We start from the raw sequence: 14337 nt of genomic DNA, 5'->3' as shown, positions 1-14337 counted from the left end.
GCACCTGAGAAACTTGACCCAATCAGAAAGGTTATATGACTTGGGCAAAGTCACAAAGCTACTAAGTTAAGTGGTAGAACCAGGGATTCCCCTCTGCCACAGTGACTCATGTGCTGCTTTGGACTCGCCTGGGAAGACTGTGAGGAAATCAGCCGTTCTCCAGATGCCACTGTGGGGCTCTATCTTTGGTCCCCAAGCCCCTAGAGACAGTCGATCCCCATCTCCAGTGCTCTGACTGACCCAGGGAGAAGCCTGCCCATACCCAGCAATGCTCAGTGAAGCCAATATGCTGGATGGGCACAGCTCCCAAGCAGAACCTCAGTCAGGAGATGGCAAGCCTGGGCAAAATGCTGTTTGCTGGCCACCCCCTCCTGAGGGAGAGAGGCACAGAAGAGACAAAACTGGGCAGCCAGGGGATGACTGATCCCAGATTCTGTTGAGCTCTCAGGCTGAGCTAGGCTTAGCTGTACTATGCCAGGCCATGGCCCAAGGCAGCAGTGATACTCTCCTGACCCCATGCTCTGCAGGCTCCCAGTTTCCTAGCCTTCTCTCCAAACCCAGAAGCTGGAAGTTTGCAAGAGCTCAGAGGAACAAGACCAGTTCCCAAGGCTATAAGACCAAAGACTGGGGCTCTCTCCCCACTTGCCTTCTGCCCAAGCACGCCTCAGCCCTTCTGGCTGGCAGTCAACCAGGTATGGTGCCCATGCCCATGCCCCCTTCATCTGATGGTGGAAGATAAATCTTGATCCCAAGGAACCATTTTTAACCCCCTCCTCCAAGCCTCATTCTCCAAACCAGCCCAAACAGAAAGCCTCTTCATTTGAAGAGAAACAAAGCCCAAACAGAAAGCCTAAGGTCACAGACTATAGGATTTGATCCTCCTCATCTCAACCACTGGAGGCCAGCTGAGGTATGGGGAGAGTGAACAGAGTGGGGATCTTGAAGCCAACCAACCTAGGTTTCCATTCCAGCTCCTCCACCTGGGAGACCATAGGCAAAATACTTGCGTTCCCTGTCTCAACTTCTTCATCTTTAAGTGGGACCATAATACACACCTCAGATTTTACAAGACTGCAGTGAGGAAGAAATGTGTATAAGGGTCCAGCCTGGTGAGCAGCCAGCAAATGGTAGCTATTAGGTGACTGATATTTGCAGCTTACCTAGTACTTTCATATCCCTTTTCTCATCTAACTGGCCCATACACACAGGCACATACACATGCAGCAGGGCAGGATTATGCCCATTTTACCCATGAAGCAACTGACGCCCAGAGAGATTAAGTAATTTACTTAATGACACAGACTATAACTCCTGGCTTCTGATCCCAGCTCTATCACTTTATAGCTGTCTGAAATTGGCAGGCTGCTCCACTCCGAGCAGGTTCCCCACCTGTAATATGGGGGCAATGCTACCTCCTTAGAGGGCAGCGGTAAAGATCACATGAGGCAGTAAGAGTGGACACATTTCCAGCACTGGCCATGAAGTAGCTCTGCCAAGTACTACATATGCACACAATTCCCCAAGGAAGTAGCTTTTATTATCTCCATTTAATAGACATGAAAACTAAAGCTCAGCACGGTTGAGTAATCTGCCCAAGGTTACACAGTCTGGAAGTGGAAGCTGCCAATTAAGCACTAAATTATCCAATAAATATAAAGTGTCTCACCACCTGGCCTCAATATAATCTAAAGGCCTCAGTGCCTGTCACATTCTCTTCTCTCTTCTTTACCACCCAGTAGAGAACCACTACCCTCTGTGCCGAGAAGGGCAGGAATGAGCGACAAGAAAGCGTGGAAAATTGGGAAGTGGATGTGCAGAAAGAGCACAGCCAATGACTGAACCAGGGACAAGGGTGGAGGAGCTTCCCTCTCCCAGAGCTGGAAAAAGTGAGGATAAACAAAAGGCTGACCTACTTTGCACGCTGGGTAACAACCTCTGGAGTTCATTAACCTAAGAGGTGGTAATGACTGAAAGTATAAACAGCTTTTATGCCAGCTCCATAATAACTGATGATAGGAAACTGGAATGCAAGAGGGTGGGTTGGAGGGGGGTGGTGCAAATGGCCGACAGTCAGGGCTGGGAGGACTGTGAGATCACCCAGTAAGTCTACCTCCTCCCCAGACAGTCAGGGAGGCCTATAGCCAGAGGGTAAGTGATCTGCCCGAGGCCATGCTGTGAGTCAGTGTGGAAAAGGAAGATGGTCTGCAGCAGCCTGGCGCTCCCTCCTGCGGCCTGGCAGCCACTGACTTAAGGGTAAGGCAATGTCCAGGCTCTCTGTCTGGGTGAGAGTCTGGCTTGCTTCACTCTCCCCAATTCCCAGTGCAAGCTAGTTCTGGGCCTGCCTCCCTTTCCCGTAAGGAATTCCCTGGCTTTGCTCCTTCCAGCCCTGGGTCAGTACACAATGGTAAACAGGTTCTCTCCACCCTTCACTGGCCTTGCTGCCCTGGGCCTCTGCCCAGCTCTCCACTCTGTTCAGCTCCACCCTTCTTGATGTCAAGCGGAAGAAATGGTTCCTTTAGGCATCAACCTTGCTGGCTCCAAAAAGCAAGGAATCCCCATTCCCCTACCCAGCTAGGGAGGCATAGACCACAGCAGAAACCCCCAGGGCAGCTCTCCCTGACACTGCAGAAAGGTATGGAGACTATTCTCAATAGAAGACTTCCCTTCCCCAAGCCCCCACTCTTAGCAGGCAGAGTAGTGCTCAAAACTTCCCACAGGCAACCATGTCCTCAGATCACAATCTGACTGTGGACACCCAGGGGCCATCCTGATTCATGTACAGCCCCCTCACCCATCCTTACCAAACTTCTAGATCTGATTGATAGATCTTACCAAATTAGTTTTGACTCACTGTTTGACTCACTGATTCCTTCAAGGCTCCCTACTGCCCTCTCCTTGTCCAAAAGAAACCTAAGGCCCTGGCTCTCAGCCCCTCCTATTTTCTCTTAACATCCCTCTTCTTTCCCCAACCCTATCTCTAGGTGGCCCTCTCTCTAAAAGGCCCTCTGTCACCCCTGCCCCCACTCCAATTCAGTCCCACTCATCTTCCATGGCCTCATTCAGAACTCCCTCTCATGCCTACAAAGCCTTTCCTAACTACTCCAGGGACAGAACACAATCAGCCCCTCATTATATTCTATACACATTTCTCCAGAGCCTGTGTTCCAGGGCTGAATCTACAAAGAGATGAATAAAATGCAGTCCCTGCCCTTGAAGAGGTCAATCTGGTAGAGGAGACAGATGGGTGAGTAGATAACTAAGAGGGCAATCTGGTAGAGGAGACAGATGGGTGAGTAGATAACTGGTACACATGGAAGTGTTATCACAGAAGCATGCAGAAGGTGCTAGGAAACTACAAGAAGCCCCCACAGTGGTGGTAGTGGTTGGGGGGTTGTTCAGGTAAAGGGGAGCTAACTTTTGAGATGGTCTTTGAAGGGTGATAGGAAGTGGCCAGGGTGAGAAAGGGGAAAAGGCACAGCAGGCAGAAGACCCAGTATGAGCAAGCACAAGTTAACAGAAAAGGGCACGGCTTGTTTGGGGAATGTGAGCAGTCTAGTGGAGCAGGTACGGCTTCCGCACCCGACTATCTGCTCTGCTGAGGCAGCATTCCATGAGAAGGTGCGCTCCTGGAGGGTTCTACCCATCTCATTCTCCACAGTGTGTCCTGGGCCTAGAATAGAGCTTGGTACCTAACTGGTGCCCAATAAATGTGTGTTGACAGAATCATTAGCTTTGTGATCTCAGGAACTCTGTGTTTCAGTCTTCTCCACAGTAAGATGGGAATACTCTTCTAATACTCTTTTACCTTGAGATCAGGTGGGCAAAATACAAAAAGTGCTTGATAAAGAACATTCCCTCTCTGGCCTGATACCAGCTCTGAATCTTCCTTGAAGCCCAGCACAAGACTGAGCACAGATGTGCTTGATGACAGCCTTTTACAACATTATAATTCTAATATTCAATTAATGTAACTGAATGTCTGTTAGAGCACTTACCAGGCACTTGCTATGCAACAGACATAATGCTCAGCACTTAACTTACATTATTTCATTTAATTCTGACAACAAGCCAATGAAATAGGTCCTCTAATTATCACCTCCTCCCCCCCCACCACCACCTTCCACAGATGAAGAAACAGGTTTTCAGCAAGCCAGTAACTATCTAAGGTCCAGGGTGAGCAGAAGACAGTCCTGGGTGGTGAATGCAGTCCCTGCTCTTCTCCTACTCTGTCACTCAACTCCAGCACAGAGTGCTGACTACTAGGCTAGGTGCACACAAGCCTTGATCCCAGGGAACTTTGTGGACTCAGAGCCATAAACTATGTGATGCTTGGCAAGTCACTTTACCTCTCTGAGATTTGTTATCTGCCTCTGTAAAATGGAGATTATGATGGTCCAGTCTGGTTCACCATGCAGACGTCTCTGTACAATGGCATTACCATGTGACTATGCTGGGAGGATGGAAGGGGTCACTCAGAGGCAGGACAAAAAGCCCAGGGAGGGTGGTGGTAATTATGACACAAATTCTGATTTCTTCCCCAAGTGACTGTCACTACCCAGGAGGCCTGAGACCCCAGGCAGCACTATGGTTGCATGCTTCAAGTTGAATCTTTCAGCAGATCCACCTCTATTCTCACTTCTGCTTTATCTTCACAGACCAAAGAGAAGGAAGATCAGGCCCTCCAAGTCAGGGTCACCTGAGGACTCTGTTCCAAATGACTCAAAGAGGAACTGATGGGGGGGATTCCCAGCTTGCCCTGGGAGGCCAGAAAGCTCCAGACACAAGCTGAGTGGGACTGGCTCCTGCCTTACCCCAAGGCCCAAGGGTGGTGGGCAGAGCACATGAAGGAATCTGGATCTTCACCATTATGCCAAAGGCCTGAAGTGAACCTCAGAGGATAATTCACACTCGAATTGTTAAGAGCCATCCTGTACCTTTACTTTGTGGCACACACTGCTGGGTGTTTTACCAACATCACCTCTCTTAATCCTCATAACACCCCCTCTCTCCCAGTGCCACCACCTGGCCCATTTACCTCAGAAAAGTCACATGACTAGAAAGTGACAGAGCCAGGTATGCTGGTGTCTTGAACCCAGGCTCCCCAGGCCCAAATTTAGGTTCTCCCTTTTTGTGAAACCAAGACAGAAAGGGAAAGGAAAGAAGCAGCGTCCTCCAAAAGTGGCTGGCTGGGAAGAAACGCTCCTGGACACACAGAGCCCAGGGCCCAGAGTGCACTCAGGAGGAACAAGAGTTCTCTGCACTATGTTCCTGAGCCCCCTCACTAGCCAGCTGCTCCTGCCTTGTCTTAGGGTACATGTGAGGGGCTGTGTGTGAAGATCTGGGACAGGAAGTGTACCATTCATCACAACACCTCAAAACAACTTGAGAAGCCTACCAGGAGAAGCACAGACACTTAGGGCTGGATTGAAGTCCTAAAGCCGGGATGGGTGAGGGGGGCGGAGGGAGGTGGCCCAGAGAGGCCACACAGTGGGCACCAGCTTTGGTAAGATAGATAATTGGAAAGGAGGAATCCTGGGTTCCAGGCCCAATTCCATCACTTGCCTAGCTTTGGTTTTCTTGGCTGTAAACAGGAAAATAAAACTTATCCTACAGATTTCCCATTGCTCCTGTAAGGACTACTATAAGGCAATGAGAATGAAAGCACTTTGCAGACTAAAGAGCTAGACAAATCAGAGCATCCTTTGATTTGATTATACTCCCAAAGACATGAGGGTCACTGGTACTACACACAAAGAGAGGTCCTCCCACAGGAGGAACAGAGCATGCTGGAAGAATTGGTCTCTGTGGGCTGTGCCATGACGACCCCTTGCACTTGCATGGTACCTCATAAAAAACTTCTCAAAGCATTTTTCATATACTCCAAGGTCAGTCTCAGAAGCAGAAGAGCTCTTCAACATCATCCCATTAAAACTGCCTTGGTTTATATGTGAGGGAAACTGAGGCTTAGAAAGATTAAGCAATTTTCTCAAGGTCACACAGCTAGTTAGGGATCCACTGAGGAGGCTAGGGACTCAGGTCTCCTGACCCCTGTTCAGCAGTCTTTGTTTATGCTATGCTCCTAATCCAGTTATCTCATTTGATCCTCACAATCCTTTTGTACACAGGCCACGCCTTTAATTACCTATTGAATATCTGACTTCCCTGCTAGGCTGTAAGTCCTGGGAGGGCAGGACCAGGTCTGCATCCCCCATTCCCCATCCCCAGCTGCACACATAGTAAGCGCTGTGAGAAACAGGGAGCATTAGCCTCATGGTCGGGAGAGAGGACATACCTCAGTCACACACCATAAGGGTCAGTAGTGGAGCCAACACCAGCACCTTGACTCCTCTGCCTCATTCAGAGCCCTTTCCCACTACTAGCCTAAATCCACATTTCCAGCCAGACTCTTTCATCTCTGAGAAATGGCTGGCGATGCCCCTAAGTGCTAAGGGGTTCACCTTCTCACAGGTACAGGACTTATTTCCACCTGCCCCAGCTGAGGACCCAGTTCTAGGAACACAATAAAGACTCAGGGTGAGGTCAAGCTGGCCCTGGCTGCCATGTGCCTCCCATTGATCAGTTTATCTATGCCCAAAGCCCCACACCTACCCTCTCCAGCTGCACGCCACCTTAAGGCTGGTTTTCCATGCCCTCAGGCCTTACTCCTCTCTCCTTGGAGAGGAGTCTGGCTCTCCTTGTAGGCCTCTTTGCCATCCAATATGCTTACTGGGCAGAGAGCACAAAGCTCAGTACCACTCACCCCACCCCCCACCCCAACCAGGCCAGCTAACCCGCTCTCCTACTGGAGAGAGACAAAGAATCCCTTGATGTGTTCTGGGCATCCCAGCCATGCCAGGCACCTTGGGGAGCCCAAGGCTGTGACAAAGCAGAGTCAGCAGCAGCCCAATGTCCACTTCAGGCCTTCCCTCCCTGTGGTCAAAGGGCCCCAGTATGGGTTCTGTGAGAGATCAGGGCCACTTCATCTTGTCCCAAGCCTTCCCAATTCCCCATCAGTCCACAAAGCCAGTTAGGCATCAAGCCTTACTGATTTGCTGGCTTCTTCATCCTCATAGCTCCAAACCTCTTCCAGGCCTCTCCATTGCCTTTTTGGGCTGTCCTGAACTCCCTCAACTGGTCTCACTGCCTGCGGTCCAGCTCCTGTCTACAGCAGCACCAGACTGACCTTGATGAAACACAAGAGGCCTCAGTCTGACATTCCAGGCTATGCATGGTCCACCCAACCTACTTTCCTAGCCTCCCCTTGTTTCACATTCTCCTCCTGCCTTCTGCTCTTCTTGTCACCTCCGCTCTTGCACACCGTATTTCTCAAACAGCTGGCTTTTGGGGGTACTTTGCACATAGGTCCCCTCCCACCCAATGAAATGCCCTTCTTGCTCCTTCTGAGGCCTGGATCAATGTCACTTCTTCCTGGGCTCCTATAGATGGAGCTGGCTGCCTTTTCCTATATATTTCAGAGCAACCACACACCTCAATTATAGCCTTTACTGCTCAACACGGTAATGATTTGTTTGTGGTTCTATTTTCCAACAAGTCTGTGAACCTCTTGAGGGCAACAAGACACAAATGCCTTGTTCAGTTCTGTATCCCTTGTCCGAATCACAGGGGCTGGCAGAGTGGTGCTCAATAAATGTTTGGTAAATAAACTCACTACTAAGATGGATAAGCTGGCAAAAGTAAGACTTGGGTTTCTCTCCCAGTCTCCTGAGTCTGCTGCCTACTTTCCTAACTGATGAGCAGTGAAGAACTAAGCTGTGACAGTTTCTTAGGAGCTGCAGAGGGCATGCAGAGGGCGGGGTGGGATAAGAAAGGAAAGAGAAAGGTGAGATAAATAAAGCCAAAGTTGGCAGCTGCCCTGAAATCCTGGATAGGAGGCTTCTAAGCAGGTGAAGCATCAGGAGTGTTGGTTTGCCAGTGGGGCAGACAGGACAGTTTCCTCCCTGCCAGGGAGGGTCATTGGGCCCAGGAGAGCAAAGCAGCTAAAGGAGGCGTCCTCCCCCTCACATGTACTGCCTGCAGGATAAAGTCATCAGCTAGGGCACTGACAATGGGTGGATGATGGCTGGGTTCTGCTCTGGTGGACAATGTATCCTGGCCTGGATGCTCAACTGGCTGGGAGTCAGGAAGAGAATGGGCAGTGAGTGACATGTAGGGTAGGAGCAGGCTGAGAATCAGAAGATCTGGGATTCCTCCTTAATTTGGCTCCATTGTTAACTAACTGCAAGGCTTTTCCAAGCTTCGGATTCCTCACCTGTACAGGGAGCATAATTCTTGCCTTAGCTACAAAGAAACAAAGGCACAGAACGGACATCAAAGTCAGATGACCATTAGGCAGTATTTTGGGGTCAACAGCAATGCAGCATGGACTCTGGCCTATGGGAGGGCTAGACCAGGCCTCATCTGGCCATGCTTTCAGGGCTTCCCCAAGTATCTTTCTCACTGGTTCCTTCTCTGACTTGGCTGGCTATGGACTTTTGCTGTCATGAGACCTACCTTGCCCTCCACACCAGGATGGGGACGTAGCCAAGTTCCTGCTAACTCCTGCTCTGGGTGTGGGGGCCTCAGGGACTAGTGAGCACCTGTCATCTGCCTGCTGCCACCTGAGCAAGGCTTAGTCACTGGATTTAGCATTGAGAAACAGTAGTTCTAGTCCTAGTTCTGCCATTTACCAGCTGGCAAACCTTGGGCACTTTCTTCTCAGATCTTTGGTGTGCTCATCCATAGAATGGGGATAACTGCCCCTCTCAGGGGAAAGTGAGGGTGCAACATTGGTTACGGTTCACTCCTGCTCACAGGGGAATGAACCTCACTGACACTCATCATCGTATCTAGAGATGCCAAGTAGAAAATGAAAAGACGGGACACCAGCCACTCCAATCTTAAAAAGGAGCAAGAACAGAGGTGCCTGGCTAGCTCAGTCAGAAGAGCATACAACCCTTGATCTCGGGGTAATGGGTTTGAGCCCCACAATGGGTATAGAGATTACTTAAAAAAAAAAAAAAGGTAGCAAGAACATTCATTGAGCACTTACAGTGTGCTAGACTCTTTTCAAACATCAGCTCCTGTAAACCTCACAAAAACCCCTGCAAAAATCAGTATTATCACAACCATTTCACAGTGAGAAACTGAGGCTTAGTAAAGTGAAGCAACATGTCCAAAGTCACAAACACAACCAGACTCCAGAGTTTGTATGAAGAGGGAACACAGAGCATCTTCTTTCCCCCCACCTCAGTGTAAACAGATTGGGTGGCTGGACCAGAGCCAGGCCTCACTGGTCCTCTGGAGGTCCTGTTTCAGACCCAGATGCTGGGAGGACAAAACATCAAGTAGGGCCCACTGCCTTATCTCTTTCCCACAGCTTAGGATTTCCTATCAGGCGGACACACAGGCACCTTCCCAGGGCAGCAGCTGGTGCACTGGCCTCCTACTTCACCAAGTCTTGTCTGAGGCCCCAGAACACCCACAAGGCCACCAAACTGGATTTTCCTTTGAAGCTGGAGAAAAGAGAAAATGGACGGCCTGTGGTCTAAAGTCACAGACCAGGGCTCCACATGTGCAGCTGCCTCCTTCCAGATGGACCACCCAGGGACCACTCCACTGCCAGTTCCATGCTCTCCTGGGAACCATAATAGCTCAAGAAAAGAGGATGCTCTGAGCTTACAAGCTGGAGAAGGTGGTGGGAAGGCAGGGAGACAGGCTGTGGCCTGTCAGGAGGGCCCTGGCCCTGCCCCAACAAAAACTGGCACAGACCAAACTATAGGGATGCCAATTAAGCCAGTTCTACGATTTCCAAAGCCACAGGGCTGCCACAGTTGGCTAGGAATAGTGGAGGGCCCAGGGGACAAGAGAACTGAATCAGCAGAAGACAATACTACTATTCCAGATGTTTCTCTCTGGACCCAGCTCAGATCCTTCTCTTCCCTAGCAGGAAGCCAACACCCACGGGATCCCAGAAAGCATAGCTCCTCACCTCATCTGGCCTGCAGCACAGAGCAGACTGAAACTAGGTGGGAAGTTCCAGCCTTAGGAAGCCATTCCTGGCAATCACATGGGAAAAGAGGGAGGTCAGGAACCCACCTCTCTCAGGCCATCTCCCTTGGGTCAGGAGACCTGGTATCCAACTGGTATCCTTCTTTCCCTTCCTGACCACCTCCTCTATGCTACAGAAGGAACCTCCCCATATAGATCTGTTCTTCCTACCCCAAAGTGATAGGAATGGTAACATCACTCTTCCTACCCTTCTCCACTGAGAACACTTCTTTTTCCTCCTCTGGTCCTTCCTGGGCTTCAACAACCAGCTCAGCCCCCAGCCAAGCCAAAAGAACTAATGCTGCCAGCACCTCTGTTTGTGTGCCTGCCAACCACAGGGCCCTTTGCTGGCTGGTTTCTTTCTTTCTCTCCTCACTTACTGGCTACTGCTCACGAGCAGGCAGGGACTATCACAGGCTCACCAAAGGTATCCTGTAGAGTAGGCTCAAAAGACAGACAAGGTAAAGAAGTAGAAAGGGCCTAGGGCTGGGAATCAGAAGTTCTGGGATTAGTTTCTGGCTCTGATCCTAACAAACTGAAGAGGTGAGGCTAATCACTTTTCTCAGGCCTCAGTTTACCTATCTGTATGATGACAGCCATCTCTAGGGTCACTTTCAGCTTTTTGACTTGAAATGTCTGTCAGTAAATGTCATTCAGTAAATAAATACTAATTGAGCATTTACTTCTCTGCAGGCCTGAGTGGAAAAAGGTGAATAAGCCTGGTCCCAGCCCTCAAGCTGCTCAGTCTAATAAACCAGTGATGACAGCATATTGTTACCCTTGCTGGCCTTGTCCTTGTTAGCCTCCTACACTGCTGAGCTAAGTCAGGGAAGATGAGGGCAGGCAGGTTCCTGCTAAGAACCTTCTGTTCCACCTATCCAGCACCTGATTTTCTGCTGGGGCCATAGGCCATATTAATGGATGGTGAAGGCAGTGGAAACTGTCCTGACCTAGGAGTCAGAAACCCTGGGTTCAAGTCTTGGTTCTGCCAACTAATATGCTGTGTGATCTTAAGCAAGTGATTCTCCTCTCTGAGCCTGTTTCCTCATCTGTAAAAGTAAAGGCTAAGCTGGGTCAATCTCTTAAGATCCCTTCCAGTTTGGGGCACCTGGGTGGCTCAGTCGTTAAGCGTCTGCCTTCAGCTCGGGTCGTGATCTCAGGGTCCTGGGATCGAGCCCCGCATCGGGCTCCCTGCTCGGCGGGAAGCCTGCTTCTCCCTCTCCCACTCCCCCTGCTTGAGTTCCCTCTCTCGCTGTGTCTCTGTCAAAAAAAAAAAAAAAAAAAAAAAAAAGATCCCTTCCAGTTTCAATAGTCTATGATTTTATGATCTGCTCAGGCCAGGCACCTAACAGTCACCTGAACAGGGTAGCCTCTGATCTGCTTTCTTCCCCACCCCCTAAGCCCCTGGCAACTGCCAAAACCGACCGTCTTGAGACAACCTTTGGTCCACGGTGGCTGAAATGGACCTTTAATCTGGAGCCAGAGTCCCTGCCCTCTCCACTGCAGCCATTAGTGCTAACGTTTCACTTCTCTGGGATAGCACATGGACTCCTAGCACCCTTAACCATGAGATTAGCGTTAGGGCAGTCACCCTGAAACTTTCCATAACTTCCCCTCTTCTGACCTTGGGCAGGGACTTACTTTTGGCTTCTTCGGAACCACAATATAAACTAAGCAGGCACAGTCAAGCTTTCAGACACCAGAGATTTTAGGTTGATCAACAGGGTCAAGAAAGTGAGGCAGGGAGAGAGGAGGGAACCTGGGATCCCACCTCAGCCCCAGTTCTATAAACACCAGTGATGTTGAGGGCATCTGCAAAGCCTGGGTTTGTGGCTGGAGTGTGGGGAAGACAGATGTCTGGCTGCCTGGTGGGGGAACACAGCCAAAGGGAGGTGCTCCCACTGGGGCGTCTCTCTGTTCATAAATACCAGAGGTACGCCCTCATTCTTCTCATCAATTCTCAGACCCTTAGAAGGAAAAGAAAGGAAACTAACATTTTCTAGGCCACTACCTGGGTCAGACACTGTGCTAGGCACCTTCATATACCTGAGCTCACTTAATCCCCACAGTAATCTTGGGAGTACATGTTACTGTTGCCTTTTATGGTGAGCAAACAGGCTCAGAGATTCAGGATCTTGCCCAAGGTCACACAGCCAGCAAGTGTGATTTTTTTCCCCCTAAGTCTGGCCTTTTCCCACTATATCACACTGCTCTGTACCCTGATATCTGGTTAACTGCCTATAAGAATGCAGTAGGAACTCTTATCTCCTAGAATTCACCAGCAAATCTGAGCTCTTCCTTCCAAGAACCCACAAATGCAATTGGGAACTCCTTTCCCACTTGTCAAGACCCCATCCCTCTCAGGGCCCTAATCCCTAGTGACTGCTCCTCAATTCAAAAAACATACCCTAAGGTCTCCTTTGGTTTCTCACAAGCTAATCCCAGGGGAGCTGTGACAAAGCATCAAATCAAGGTGAGGCATCAGATAAGGGGTGCTCTCTGCGTCCTGCACTGGGCAATGTTTAGCCTGCTGTGAGCAAGTGGGGAGAGGCTGGAGGAGACAGATCCAGTGGGTAGGAGAGAACTCTCCTTAGGAGAGGGAGCTACATTTTTCCAAAGGAGAAGCAGGCCTGGTAAATATGAGGCTTTAGGACTGGGTAAAATCCCGGAAGTGACCTTTATGGGGCTGCTTGTGTGGGGTGGGGTTCTTAACAGATGGTCAAGGCACCTTCATAAGTCATAAGACAGGCTGGGGGAGTCTTGGACAGTCAGAGAAGGGGACAAAGGACCATCTGGAGTAGGGTCCTGGCTGAGTCCTATGGGCGCCCACAGGTAATTATGTGAGGCTCTCTGTCAAAGGGGAGGCACACCATGAGGGAGGCTTGTCATTTCTGTGCAGAACACTAGTCTCATGTGACAGGACAGCTGGGATGGGAGTGGGGCCTGGAGTCTATCCTTCTTAAGGGGACCGCCAGCCCATATATATGATCTCTGTGAGGATGAGGCTCAGAGGGTTCTGTGGGGCAGTGTGGCTGCCCAGTAACCCAGCTTGGAGACTGCCTCACATTTCTCTGCCTGCCAGCTGGGTCCTGGATGCTCTGGGGGTGGGGATCAGGGTGTGCTACCAGCAGGGACCCTGCTGTCTCTATGACTGCCCCCTTGAGTCTGTGTTTTGGGAGGAGGTGGGTGTTTCCACAGCATACACAGAGACAGCCAACTGTCTGTCCTGGAGGTGAGGCACTGTCACCCTGTGGGTCCTGGGAAGGGGGAGTGTCTGCCCACCTGTTGCCAGTGACAGAGAAATGTGCCTCTGAAGGGGGAGGAGAGCACTCTGTGACCCTTCCGTGAAGGGAAGGGACTACCTGCCCCAGGGTGGGACTGTCTGGGAGGTTGCTGATCAATGTCAGTCCAGTCCACCCAGAAGTCTGCGTGTCTTGAGGTAAGGGTCAGTCTGTCCTGGAGTGGAATGAGGGCAGGGCAGTCTGCCCCTTTGAAGTCCGTCTGCCTAAGGTATCTCCCTGGTGTGGGGGTAGCAGAGTGGAGACAGGGCGTCTGTGGGTCTTGGGGGATGGGGGTAGAGAGGATATCTGTCGGGGGAGGGGCAGCCATCTGTGAGCCTCCCAGGGGTGGCACAATCAGGCCTAAGGCTGCGGTGGCAGCAGTGGGGTTGGGCCAGGTGTCTGTCGTTCTGTCCCGCAGTTGGGAGGAGGGCACTGTGGGCGCTTCCTGGGGGCGGGTCAATGTGTCTGGAGGGCGGGGGCAAGGGGAGGTAGGGTTGGCCTGTCTGTCCTTAGGTCGGAAGCGGGCTCGTGAGTGAGGGGCGGGTCACTCCGCCTGGGAGGAGGTGGGGGTGGGGCAGGGAGGGGAGGGGTCGCTGGTCTCTGGCTGGGAGGGGAACGTGTCGGTCCGTCCAGAGGGCGGCTCCGTCCGCGTCGAGGCCCCCCGCGCGGATTCCGCGCCCAGCCCCGGCCCTCAGCCCCGAGCCCCGGCGCTACTCACGCGCCCTCGGCGCCCTGCGAGCCCACGATGAAGCCGAACTTGTCGATGCGGCGTTCGGCGAAGCCGTTGGCCTCCGAGTCCGAGCCGAGAGAGCTGAGCTCGTCGGCGGCTGTGGCGTCGGGGCCCGGGGCCAGGCTCTCTCGGGTCCCAGACAGACTCCCTTCGGCCGCGGGCGCGCGCGGCCCGTTCTCTCCGCGGCTCTTCGCCATCCCGGCCGCGCCCGCCGCCTCAGCCCCAGCGGCCACCTCAGCCACCTCAGCCGCCTCAGCCTCCGGGCCGCCGCCGACGCCG

General features: G+C 51.6%; 1 protein-coding gene across 2 annotated transcripts in view; it reads right to left on the bottom strand.

The window, feature by feature from the left end:
- Positions 1-14337, bottom strand: part of TBC1D10A (TBC1 domain family member 10A) — a 31255-nt gene extending 16918 nt beyond the window's left edge. Inside the window, exon 1 of one of the 2 annotated variants that reach the window (XM_036123213.2) lies at positions 14047-14337. In XM_036123213.2, the coding sequence (XP_035979106.1) occupies positions 14047-14255 (209 nt within the window). In that variant the 5' untranslated portion in view covers positions 14256-14337. The remainder of the gene's footprint in view (positions 1-14046) is intronic. The other variant, XM_036123212.2, reaches the window with a different exon arrangement.

Source organism: Halichoerus grypus, chromosome 13 (assembly GCF_964656455.1).
Source record: "Halichoerus grypus chromosome 13, mHalGry1.hap1.1, whole genome shotgun sequence".
NCBI lineage: Eukaryota > Metazoa > Chordata > Mammalia > Carnivora > Phocidae > Halichoerus > Halichoerus grypus.
The sequence above is the reverse complement of the archived record's forward strand: the minus strand, read 5'-3'. Positions and strand labels throughout refer to the sequence as shown.